The sequence below is a fragment of the Nuphar pumila genome, chromosome 15 (assembly GCF_984573655.1).
Source record: "Nuphar pumila chromosome 15, dmNupPumi1.hap1.1, whole genome shotgun sequence".
Taxonomy (NCBI): Eukaryota; Viridiplantae; Streptophyta; class Magnoliopsida; order Nymphaeales; family Nymphaeaceae; genus Nuphar; species Nuphar pumila.
In genome coordinates this window covers 8,671,487-8,684,289 of record NC_143263.1, presented here as the reverse complement: position 1 = coordinate 8,684,289, position 12,803 = coordinate 8,671,487, and the positions used below count along the sequence as shown (strand labels likewise).

At 38.9% G+C, this 12,803-nt stretch overlaps 1 protein-coding gene across 1 annotated transcript in view; it reads left to right on the top strand.

The window, feature by feature from the left end:
* FTSH12 (FTSH protease 12) overlaps positions 1-10,589 on the top strand; it is a 65,699-nt gene extending 55,110 nt beyond the window's left edge. The window contains exons 16-20 of the mRNA XM_089988441.1: positions 2,619-2,738; positions 2,880-2,954; positions 6,054-6,161; positions 7,209-7,289; positions 9,982-10,589. Coding sequence (XP_089844567.1) covers positions 2,619-2,738; positions 2,880-2,954; positions 6,054-6,161; positions 7,209-7,289; positions 9,982-10,059 — 462 coding nt within the window. The 3' untranslated portion in view covers positions 10,060-10,589. The remainder of the gene's footprint in view (positions 1-2,618; positions 2,739-2,879; positions 2,955-6,053; positions 6,162-7,208; positions 7,290-9,981) is intronic.
* The last annotated feature ends 2,214 nt before the right edge of the window (positions 10,590-12,803 follow it).

Below are 12,803 nucleotides of genomic sequence, written 5' to 3'. Positions count from 1 at the left end.
GTGGACTGCCATATCAAAATCTTCACATTAGTTGTGGTGTCACAACTAGGGTACTTTAAGCACAGGGTCTCTTGGAAGTGGATAACTTTAATAATTGAGGAGAATTAAATTTCATGAATTTAGTTCTGGAAATTTTGCATATGCAAAACACATGCTGATGTTATGGTGCTCTTGCCAAATATGTGGAAAGGAAACCATACTGTTCTTGCTGTTGCTATTGTGAACTTGTGGTGTCCTTTGCTGTTTATCCAAAGCACAACCACCTGAGAAGGAAGAAAGAGGTGTTGGGGCTGGGAAGACCACAATTCCCAATGTGGGAAGACACGGGGTGTATTGCCCATTTATATTAAAACTGTTACAGCATTGATTAGTGACAATAATACCCCTAATAACGAAACAAGGACAAATACAAATACAAGGGGTAATAATGCAACAAATAAAATACATAAAGGAATACTAAAACACAACACAGAATTGTTTCTCAACTTGCTTCATTAGACTCAAGATCCAAAATGAATCACGTTGGCTATCTAGTTCATGACTTTGTATTGTACAACTCGATGATTTGTGCTTTATTCAATGAAAAAATATGGACTACATTATCTTTTGATTTTATTATCTTAAGCATGTTCACATGCATGTGTATATGGGTGGATAACTAGTTGAGCATCTTACAAGAGGCTCATGTTTGGCCCATTAAAAGCTTGGGTTGAGCTTGCTCCTTTAATAAATGACTGAAGTTTGAGCTCAAGTTGTTAGGTAAACGAGAACTGAAGCCTAAGGTTGGGCTTGTTAGAAGCTTGATGCGCTCACTTAAGATTCTTCCAATTCTTAAGTGAGCCCATCAAGAGCTTAACATAGGTGTTTAAGCTCGTTTTGAGCTAGAGCGAAGGCGTGGCTTTTCTTGTGTAGATTCCTCATGTGCATGAGTCAGACATCTTTATTTCTGTATTATGATATATTATCATAGATGTGAAAATTCACAAGCAAAATATTTTATTGATTTTCAAAAGCTTTTACAAAAGATTTTTTTTTTAGAAAACTCACCTCCAATTTCAGAAAATATGGGAACCCCGATGGTATGAGCATGTTTTGGCTATAACTTTTCACTCTGATTTCTGATCGAAGCGGTTTTTGGTTCGTTGGAAAGCTAGAAACTTTTACTTTTGGTTGAAAGTGGTTGAGGACATTATTTCATGGGTCAAAATACAGTAAAACCGGATTTTACTTCGAAAAAACTCGAAACACCAAAAACCTTTGGAAATATTATATTAATGCATCTTATCGAATGGATCTTTAGAAATACCCTTTAGAAATGTTTGAGGCGTGATTGGAGATGTTTTTTGCGCATCCTGAGAATTTTCTTTCTTTCAAAAAGAGTAGACACCCTACTCCTCTTGAGTGCGAACACACATCTCAATTTCGACAAGTCATGGCATTGACTTTACGTCGGGGTTGGTTGAGAACCCAGAAAAAAATTTGGGTGTCAACATTTATTATGGCTTTTGTATCTCCTGTTTTAATTATTTTTCGTTAAGTGTTGCATATATCTTGTATTTTATGGAAGAACTCAACCTAGTGGGTTATCTTCAAAGAGTCTCCCAGTCTTCTGTTCAAAGCTTCAGAAATTGTTGGACTCACATATTTTTTTATTCTTGACGAGACTTTGATAGGATCTAGGTTATCTATGCAACTTTCTTAGGTTACAGATTCCATGACTAGCCACCTGTCTGTCTTAGTTTAGGTGTTCTATGAGCTTGATTGTTAGGGAATGGTTAGTAAAGAATGTTGGTAGAGTTGGCAATTTGAACTTTGATCAACTGATGTCTGATGAGAAGCTGCTGAAAATCATACTGTATATAAACTATTTGTTTGCGTTGGTTTATGTGACTACTTGAGATCATGTATATCATAATTTATTCATATTGTCAGTTTTATAGAACTTTCTCACTTGTCATAATCTACTGTTGGAGGTTGGGGCATTTGCTTTATGTCTTTGTGGCTCATGGAAATAACTAATTGTTGCAATAAAGGCTATATATAGCAAAAAGAGCTGTGAAATAGCATAAGCTAACAACTGATCTCTTTGTAGCAATGTCATATATCCCCATGTTTCGGAGTGGTTGATGAAATATCTGCATAATCTAGAACAAGTGCTTTTTAAGTTCTTGACAGTTGCCTACTTGTTTTCCTTTGTCTTTGAATCTTTATTAGTTGGAGATGTACTTTGTATATTTTGCTTACTTAGATTATCTTTGTGGTGACATTATTCTCTACTTTTCTATTACTGTACATGGGTTGTGAATAATCTCATAAAAATGAAAAAGTTCCAGGAGTTAAATCACTTAAATGTCTAGAATCCTAGCCAAGACCAAGTTATCTAAGTTCAGGATCTGAGAGGGTACACCATTGTGAAGAGTGCAGGCTAGGTTTTCTCCTAAGCTCAATTTCACAGCACTGTATGGAAGTAATATCTGACACTTTCTTCTACGTTTCTGCTTACTGTTGAATGGTTGACAGTAATAATAATGAATTTGTGTATTTCTTTCTCCCGTTAATGGTGAGTTGGTTAATGCTTCAAGGCCTTCCCAGTGAACTTATTTGAATTTTCATGGCAGATTGCTAGAGAGATGGTGATCAGTCCTAGAAACACAAAGCTAGGCCTCATGCAGTTAACAAAACGTTTTCAAATGACGGAGCGACCAGATAGTCATGATGGTCAGCTTATAAAATATAGGGTACATATTCTTTTTTAGTTCAGAAATATTTTCTTCTTCTGTTTGTCCGTTCCTGGTGCCACTCCTATTGTATCCTTTCTACTGGTTTCTCTAACTGTTTCTTTTTCATGTTTCTTTCTTTTTGACCTTTTAATGTTGAAGTGGGATGACCCTCACGTGGTTCCTGCTGATATGACCTACGAACTGTCTGAGCTATTCACCCGCGAATTAACTGGGGTAATTTTTCTTAGCTTTCTGTTACACATCCATTTTGTCATTTATTTTTGCTTATATGTTTTTTACTGGAATTTTTGTTTCTGTATATGTGTACTCTGCAGTTATTTGTATCATTAAAGCATTTTATACCTAAAAGCTTATTTGCACATGGGTAAAGTCTTCTGTGGGCTTGTCTGATTTACTTTATGGTAGGAATTAGGTAAATGAGTAACAACCCCTGATTGTCTAGGGTGTATTTGGAAAGGTAGGCACTTGTGTGCACAACTGTTGCACTTGTGCGCGCGGCTGCAGTACTTGTGCACGTGGCTGCGGCACTTGTGTTGTGAGCTGGCCTCACAACGTCCCAAGATCACATGCCGCAGCACACCACACAAGCATGGTGGCTCACAGCCAATAAGCCCTGTGCACAGGGCAATATGTACAGAAAAGTGCGATCTCGGATGCATGCAGTCACCTGATCCACACTAGGCCACACACGGTTCAGGCACACACATGCGCTGGCACAACCACAGCCGGTCTGTGCAAAGTACAGTTGCACAAGGCGCAGGCACACACAGGCACTTAGCGCACGTAGGTGCTTGGTCAGTAGCACACACGGGCGCTTGGTGAAAATGCGCACATAGGCGCGAGAGTGCGTGCATAAAAGCTCAAGCTGAACAAGTGCACAAGTAGCCACATGCGCACAGGCGTTCAGTTAGCAAGCACACATTGACGCGGGCAAATGCACGCACAGACTGCGGCACCCGGATCCATGCTGCATACGAGCGTTGAGTCCTTCTCTGTCAAGGGCGCACAAACAAAACAAATTAAGGTGCACAAGAACAATAGTGCAGTGTCTGATAGAGCTGTGCCCATGCACTTATCTGAAATCTAGTTTAATGATGTTGTGAGCATGGCTCAATCAATCGTCGATGCAGCGACCTAAGTCAGGTTGCGCAGAACCCATGTTCCAGCACAGTCAGCAACAATGCAGCCACAGGCATCTCCGTTAGCTGCAGATCAACCTGTCGTAATGTGCGCACAGTCAGACACGGTGAATGTTCACAAAACTATCACAACAGAATCGGAAATTGTGATTGCAGTTAGCTGGATCTCAAATAAACGATGGAGTGTGCTTAATGATGCTCAGAAAGCGTCGGAGGCAGAATAGTCTCATCCACAGCGTTGATAAGATCATCATGCCGTGTGATAGCCACTCCGATCAACAATTCCACAGCCGAGTGTATCTATCGATTGCTCTACCGCTAAAACAGGAAAATCACACAACACAGGCTTATGCATCTAATCCACACAATCAGGAAATTTCAGAAGTAAATGCACTCATCTGTGAGCCGATCTAAGACGAACAAGAGCTCAATTGAGGCTCTCAGATGCGTCCGAAGTGAATTCCAACAAGCGAAGGATCAAATCTATGATCAGCTAACTGAATTCAGTAATTCTGCAACAGCTGCAGCCACTGCAGACACGTTGATGATGATCAGATGTCTCTAATCCATCTCCAGCCGTTGATCCTCACACAAGAACTTGAGTCCATGGGTTACAAGGGAATGGACAAGCATCTAAGGAAGAAGAAAACAAAGTGAAGTCTCTCTAGGAAATTCAAGAATTTCCAAAAGAGCCGAATCCTCAAAGGAGGCCGATCTCCAAAACTGGAGCCAAAATGAATTCCTTTCTATTCCCTCAAATTTTTGATACACTCTTCAAATGAAATACACTATTTATAGTGTTTACAAAAGAATGGCGCCAAATGCTTTGGGCGGCCCACACTTCAAAACCTGTTGTGGATGTTCTTATCTTGGCACTTCTAACTGGATGTGCTCCTGAACTGAGTACTGCTGTGGCGTGATGCGTGTTGATGTGCCTATGCCGAGTGTGCACATTTTGCTGGACTTGTTGTGCACATGCCCAATGTTGAGGGTGCAACATTTGTGTGCGTGGCTGTGGCACTTCTGTGCACAAGTGTGGCACTTGTGTGCGCAGCTGCAGCACTTGTGTGAACAACTGTGGCACTTGTGTGAACAACTGTGGCACTTGTGTGCACAACTGTGTCACATGGTGCGCATGGTGGGACCTCACTAGGACCGGTGGGTAAGGCCATAGGCTCATTTGCACACGCGGGATTGGGGTTGGTTGCGGTTCGGTGGACCAAATCTAAGCCTACTTGGCGTAGAGCCTCCCTAGCACATGCCTTCGTTCTTGGTGCAGATGGGAAGTTGGCTAGGGGGGTCCAGCCTTACGACTGGTCTACAAAAATCAAGGAAAAAGACAATACAAGGTCAAACAAAGGGGGGGACCGCATTATCCTTTGGCTAGATACAAGGCTCGGCTACCTCGGGTATGCAAATCCGGCTTACAAGCCACCTTGGGCCAATGTAGGGCCAAACAGTGCCCTAGGTCCATAAATTGTGATAAAGCTGGAGGTGCCTCATGTTGCTGTTTCATGTTTTGGGACACAGGAGATGATCTATTGGTTCTAGTTTGCTTTTTCAAGGTTAAGTATATTGGCTTGCTAGCCTCAAAGATGGCAACTGTGATCAGAAGAAACACAATTTGTTGAAGAACAAGCTGAGCACATCACTGAACAGTGTACATACCTTAAAGGGACATGGGTGATATAAGGGACCCTGAAATAATTTACTTATTCAAAGTCTATCCACCAGCTTGACTATCCCACAAAATGCAAAAATGTAGTTTTATTTCAGTAAGCATGTGATCTCAGTCTTTGGGTACCCTGCCACTTGCATGGACCAACACACACATGAGTGTCTGCATGCACGTGTGTTAATGTATGTGCAAATAAATATTGAAATTGGCAATAGGATTTCTTGATGTCTTGTATCCTGTTTTGCTGTATATATGCATCTGTTGTCTGTCTATCTACATCATCACATTTTGGATGATTCTGATATAAAGATTCTAAACTGCAAATGTAGTTGCTGTTTTCAAGGATGCATTCTGTTGGTACTTCATTCTTTCTGGGCATTTTGCCATTTTCTACATGGTTGTTTGGAACTTGATTGATTTCTCTAGATCCAATCTGTCTATTGTGGATAATCTGCATATGGTTTTGAAAGTTAATCTTGTTGATTTTGAAACCAGTACATTGAGGAGACAGAAGAACTTGCCATGAATGGATTGCAGAGAAACCGTCATATTTTGGATAGAATTGCGATGGAATTGCTGGAAAGATCAAAGCTTACTGGACTGGTACTTTTAGTGCATTTATGCTTTGCAATTTTTTGGAGGGCTCTTGCACCATGCACTTTAATTTTGTTAACTACTAGAGGAGTTCACTATTTATAATTGGTTTTCACACTTTATACATTGTGAATATGAGTTTTCCTATTATTGTTCCAAATAATATGCGATCATTTGCTGCAGGTTCTCATAGATCTCCTCTAAATGATTAAGACCCTCTGTGGATCTTTTGATGTTTCAGATTCATTGGCCCTTGGCCACTGTAGGCACATTTTAGGAGAATTGAAATACATGGATGCATGCAATTAGTTGTTGTTCGGACAACATGGTACCTGAATACTGCTGATTTGTTGATTCATAAGTACATATGCATACCTTCTGAACTATGTTATATGAAGGCAGAGGGCCTCGTCTCACCATGGGCCAGGACTTTGTATGAGCCTGGCCCTCTTAACATGTTTTAAGCATGGCCTTTCTTTTCCTTGTCCTTATGGTGTATGGTAAAATTTAGTGCCCATTGTGTCATATAAAGAAAGAATAAGGTAATTTGGGGAAAACATGATCTTCCTTGAAGGTGCTTGTCATGAAGTAATTTTGGGAAATCATGGTGGTGGCTGTAGTTAAAATAAAAAACTAGAATTATGGTACTGTACCATTCAGTGTATTAAAACTAAGAAGGGGGTCGCAGTCAGGACATCTCGAAACTCAGGCTCAAGTGTGTCATGGGTGTTGGTTCTGGAACATTTGACAGTTTTCCATGTTAACTCAAAGCTTTCTTTAGATTTTTATCTTCCTAAAAACCATAAGAGAAATGAGTTTTTGTATCAAAGGTATTCCACAATTTGTTTCATGCTGGCATCAGTTGATTTCTGAATTATACATGTGGTGGTTATCAACTGGTAATGTATTTTTGCATTTTAGCTTTACTTTATTTGCTTATGGGAACTATAGATATTGTCTCAGTCAACTCAGTTTATGCATACAGATAATCATAGTAACACTCAACAGAGATTATTAACATTGTAACTGATGTTGACTGATTGTCTAATTTTGTAGGAAGTGGAGGAAATAATGCAAGATCTGAACCCAGAAATGTTTGATGATTTTGTGGCGCCTTATCAAATAGACTTAGAACAGGTATTTATTTTTATTAATCTTTTTACAAAAATTTGCTTTATCTGTTGAATCTTTAGTTTAAATTCTGTAATATAGCTATATCTAAACTTGGCAATGGGTCAGATCTCACTGGGTTTAGTTTTATCCAGATCCTGACCCGTCCTCTTCTAGTGTAAACTGTATTCATATCCATGGCCCACATCCAGCCCTGCCAGGTTTGGAAACTAAGATACCACACCCACCTCTGTATGAGACATGGATACAGATCTCGATATGGGTTTTCACTCTTCTACAATAAATAAGCCTGCTAGATCTGCCTTGGTCATCTAATTGATAGGTTCTAACCAGTTTATCCTCCTAACCATAATAACTACTTAAAAAAAATCATAGTTACAAGTGTTTTTTGCTTAATCTGAACCTGTAGATGTGTTTATGATTGCTTTGTAATAAAAAACATGATTTGATAGTATCAATTTTAAAGAAAAAACTCTAACTTTTATCACAAAGTTTTAGTGCAATATGAGCTGTTAATTTTTGCTCTCCCTAAATACATCTGAATATGAAAAATGCCTAATCTAACACTTGTTTTCCACTAACTAAGCTATATAGCATGCATTGGTAGGTTCAGATTAAGCAAGAAGCTAAGTAGTCAAAAGCGCTAAGTGGTGCCTAGTCGGTAGACCCCTAAAAAGACTAGTCGAGGACTAGGCGGGATTAGTCAGTACCCCAATTAAAATATAAAAAAGTACACAAAATATACTTAAAAATCTGTTTAATTATTTTATTAATATGATGTTTTCATTACACATACAAAATTACACACGCTTTCACAAAATATATTAATATATATAATTGTACACAATATATATATATATATATATATATATATATATATATATATATATATATTTATATCTCAATTATTCATAACATATTCAGTATAATCAACAAAAAATGCCTTCAACCTTTCACAGAAGCACAATAACACATACATGTATAAATAATGTATTATATAATTCATAATACTAAACATGCTTTCAGGCTTTTATAAAAGAAAATCACCAGAAACAAAGTAACACACATAAAAAACATAATCAATTAAAATTAACTGTGCATGCTTTCAATGTTTCACAGAGAAAATCCCAAAAGCAAAGAACACACACACACACACACACACACACATATATATATATATATATAAAATAACTACGCATGTTTTCATGATTTCACAAAACAAATCATACAAACACACACACATATATATAATTATATATATATAAATTATATAATAAGAATAATGACTAAGGCAGATTAGTCGCCGACTAGGTGCCTTAGTCGGTGTCTAGTCGGCAAAATTGGCACCTTTTAAGGTACCCACCTAGGAATTGCAAAGCCTAGGTGTTTTACATATGCCTAGATCGACTAGCCGGTCTAGTCAAGGTTTTTGACTACATAGGCAAGAACTAGCCTCTTTTGCACACCAGTTCAGTTCATATTCTGCTATTGCAGCTTTGTCAATGTAAATAAAAAAAAGAAAAAGGAATCACTTCCATACGAGTGACAACTAGACAATGGATGGTTTTTGCTCATGGTTTAAATGTGTCAAAAGAGTTCTTGGGATTTTATCACAAAGTGAATATCTGAGAAAAGTTTTTATTACAAACAACCTATGGGAAATCTTAACTTCACCAAAAATGAAAAAATATTTTGTCAAAAGAAAGTATGTTTTTACTATTCTAAATTTTTTGTGACAATTATCAAGATAATCTTGTGATATTATTGATAACATATCGTGAAACGTTCAAGCTAGATGATACTTTGAAATTGTTGGGTTCTATTAGAGAAAATCTTGGTGATAGTATACGATATTTTGAGTATGTTGGAGATACATGTGCTAAAGGTGTCAATTGGTGTGTGTTTTAGCTTGTACTAGGGAAATTAAAAAAATATTCATTTATGTCACTAACATTCCATCACTTCATCACAGAAATTGGTTGAGGTTTTTTTTACCGGTAGTCAAGCATAGTAGACCACACTTGATGGTCAGATCAATCCTATGTGAAAACATAGGCAACACACGTATCCGTCAAACCTAGTTGTTCCTCTGTAGTCTGGAGTCTGGGCTTGGAAAGAAACCATAAAATATCCGACCTTAAGCACACGTGAGTGCAGGGCCTATCCATGTGTTGTTTTGAGTATATAGAAATAAGTAATCCTGAGCAACTGATAAGCTCGTCTCCCTAGAGGGAGGCTCGGAAGGCACTGGATGGTATTTTTAAGTTCCACACTGGCTGCACTCGACTTCTGTCAACCACCCTTTTTCCTTCCTTTCTTTATAGTGAGGGAATGGGAAGGAGAAGCTTTCTTCGTTCATGAGCTTGCTATAACCGGTGTAAACAGAACATTGAGAAATTTCTGTCACATTATATTAGTCATTACTTGAGCCGCTGAGAGTAGATTTGAGAATAAGTGCACAATTTAGTCAAACTGCAGCTGCATATTCTTGGTACATTGGAACCATTCTTTACACATGCAATGCGAGTGGCACATCATTCCAGTTTACTGTTAAATTTGGCGCTGCTTGTATGATCCGGAGTAAGACCCACATTGGAAGAGGAGCAAGATTATTATTGACTAACATAATCTGTTGAAGAGTTGTAAATTAACCTGTATCTCATCTAAGGCCACTCCATTGTGTTGCTGAATGTTGTAGGAGGACCCGTTGCCAAAGAATGACAGGTTGCGGTATCAACCGTTGGTTATATATCCTGCACCCATGCATCGTTGTTAAAGAATGTTGATGATGGTACAACACCAGCAATCACTGCAATCCCGCAATCCCATGGCCATGATTGCCTGCACTGTGATGTGCGTAGAGTTTGATGCTTACAGTAGCTGATCATGGTACTCCATTCCATTGCCACTATATCAACATCTACACATGCAAGCTGAACATGTCTGGAAGGTCAAGGGTGCTCATCTTTGCCCCAAAAGAATGGTCGGTTGGTACTCTTGGTTGCTTCCCAAGTATGGTTGTGCATTTCTGTGCATGACTTTGAATTTTTGTCTAGGAAGGGTTTTTTGAGTAGTCCCACATTTTTGCTGCATTTCCTTGCAAGCCCAATTTTTCTCGCAACAGTTTGAGCATAGTTTAAAATCATTGGTGGGGTACTGGGTAGGTGCTGTGGGATTATCTCTCTCTCTCTCTCTCTGGGTTTTATGGGGTGTATCTTCTAGAGACGGGTAAATTATGCTCCAATAGATGATTGATATTTTTAATAATATTTGCCTTTCAAAATAGAAGGCACATTGATGGTCAAACTGCTAAGAAACTTTCACTACCTTCATGGAAACGTGTGTTCTAATTCGCTTGGCCCCCAAAAAAGGATAAAGCCTGAACTCCATTTGCAAGATGGTGTGAAGCTTGACTTTAGGTGATAGGAGCATGTAAGATAAGTGGCTACCCAGTTCCAAAGGATGAGAGAGAGAGAGAGAGAGAGAGAGAGAGATTCACTGTCTTCCATGTAGGGCTATGCTCATGGCTCAGCATGGTTTGGCTCTGCAAAAGCTCGTTAACACTGGTAAAATAGGCTGGGCCAGTCCGTAATCATTTGCCCCAAGAGCGGTTGGCATAGTGGGGTGGGGCCTTGGCTGCTAGATGGGCAGTCAAGGTTCGATTCTTATGGGCATTGCTCCTCTGCGGAACCAATGTGTAGCATAGGCCCCGGGGTCTGGGGTCCTAGCCTCGGAATTTTATGCTGCCAGCATGATGTCCGTAAGTATAGCAGGCTGGCCCAACCAGATCTTCGTGCTGGGTGCGGTTTCTTCGGGTTATAAATTAAGAAAAAAGTCCATAATCATCTTGTGATTTGTTTTTGACAAGGAATCTGCGCCGAGAACCGGGTCACTTAATGGGTACAGCATGAATAAGGGGTGCTTGACTCAGCTAAGTTCAATTCATATTTTCTAGATAAATAAATATTTTATGACATAATAGTGCAGTACACTTGGTTGGGGTGGGTAGTTGGGAATAAAGTGGTTGAGTGTTTGATTCCTACTGTATTCAACATAAGAAAATAATATTTTCTTATTAAGGCTTGTCTAGCGGCAGCTTGTCACAAGCGCTCATCACGAGCTTGAGCTGGGCTATAACATAAACAGCCCAATTGCTTGTAGGGGAGCAAACAGTTTGGATCTAGAACAGCTAAATACATGGTGATTCAAATCGAAATCAGATCCGAAACAGCTAGAAATTACAAAAAACCCATCTTGTATCAGACCCATTTGCATCCCTAAGCTTGGCTCATTTGCTTCTTGAGAATAGTGGTTTGGTAATGCTTAAGCCCAAATTTGATCAAATCTAAAACCACTTAATCAAATTTGGTATGGAAGAGATTATGAGATTAACTATCAGATCTGAACCCGATAGTTTCTAGCTCAATTTTTTCTTTCGAAAGACAAAAAATTGAAAAGACAGTAATTACACTAATTAAGAGGTGAGCAATTCCCTCAAAAAACCAAATGACATAGTGCATGACTTGCCGTTAAGCCTAAGCTGGGTGGACTCCTTAGTGGATGAGGGAGACTTGGGGTTTTTTACACTAATGAGCTCGTCAATGAGTAAGATGGCTTTCACTGATTATCAAAAAATGAAAAGAAGAAAAAAAAAACTAAATTGGGTTAAAGCCATAAAACCCCTTATTAAGGCATTAAGTTCTGGGAAATTGACGAATAACATTTCTGCTTCTTTCTCCTAAGGTTGTATGCTGCATCTTTAAACTCTTTGGCACTAACTTGATAGGAGGGAACTGAAGATTTCTGCCACGATGATTATTTTCAATGATATCCTATTGATCTAATATGAGTTGAGAAAATAGGTTGCAGTTAAAATGAACCCACAAATTGATAGAACTGGATCAGGCCCAAGTTGCAAATGACCTATATGGTGCTATGCAAATTAAGTTTTTTTTTTTGCTTAGAGACTAATCTTGGTCGTCCTGCTTGATGAGCTAAACACAACCTATGTAATTATCAAAGAAATAGGACACCCAAAACTATTGATTACCAAATTTGAGCGGCACAATCAACTTTCTTTAGAAATGCATAGATGACCCACACTAACTAATATATCCAATAAATTGATCGATATATGTGTTGATTGTTATAATAGTATTTGAAAAGTGTGAAGTACTCCAAAAGAAAGATCTACGATAGATCCATATGAACAATTCAAGATCAATGTCCAACACTAGCTACACACAGGCTACCTCAATGGTATTGTGCAGTAGTGTTTCTCAAAGTGCAATAGAGTGGAACTACATGAGCATGAACTGGGACGGTTGGTTCACAAATTTATTGAAAATGAAGGCCCTCAAGCAGGTAGTAGTGGCGGACTTGTCGCAGAAAGTTGCTGCGAAACATCACGTATAGTTGGCAGAGTCTTTGGATTCACTTGTATGCACATGAGCGCGAGTGTTGCTGCATGGGTCACTTTCTCTGCAACTTGATCCCCTGGGGGCAAAATGTGCTGATCCA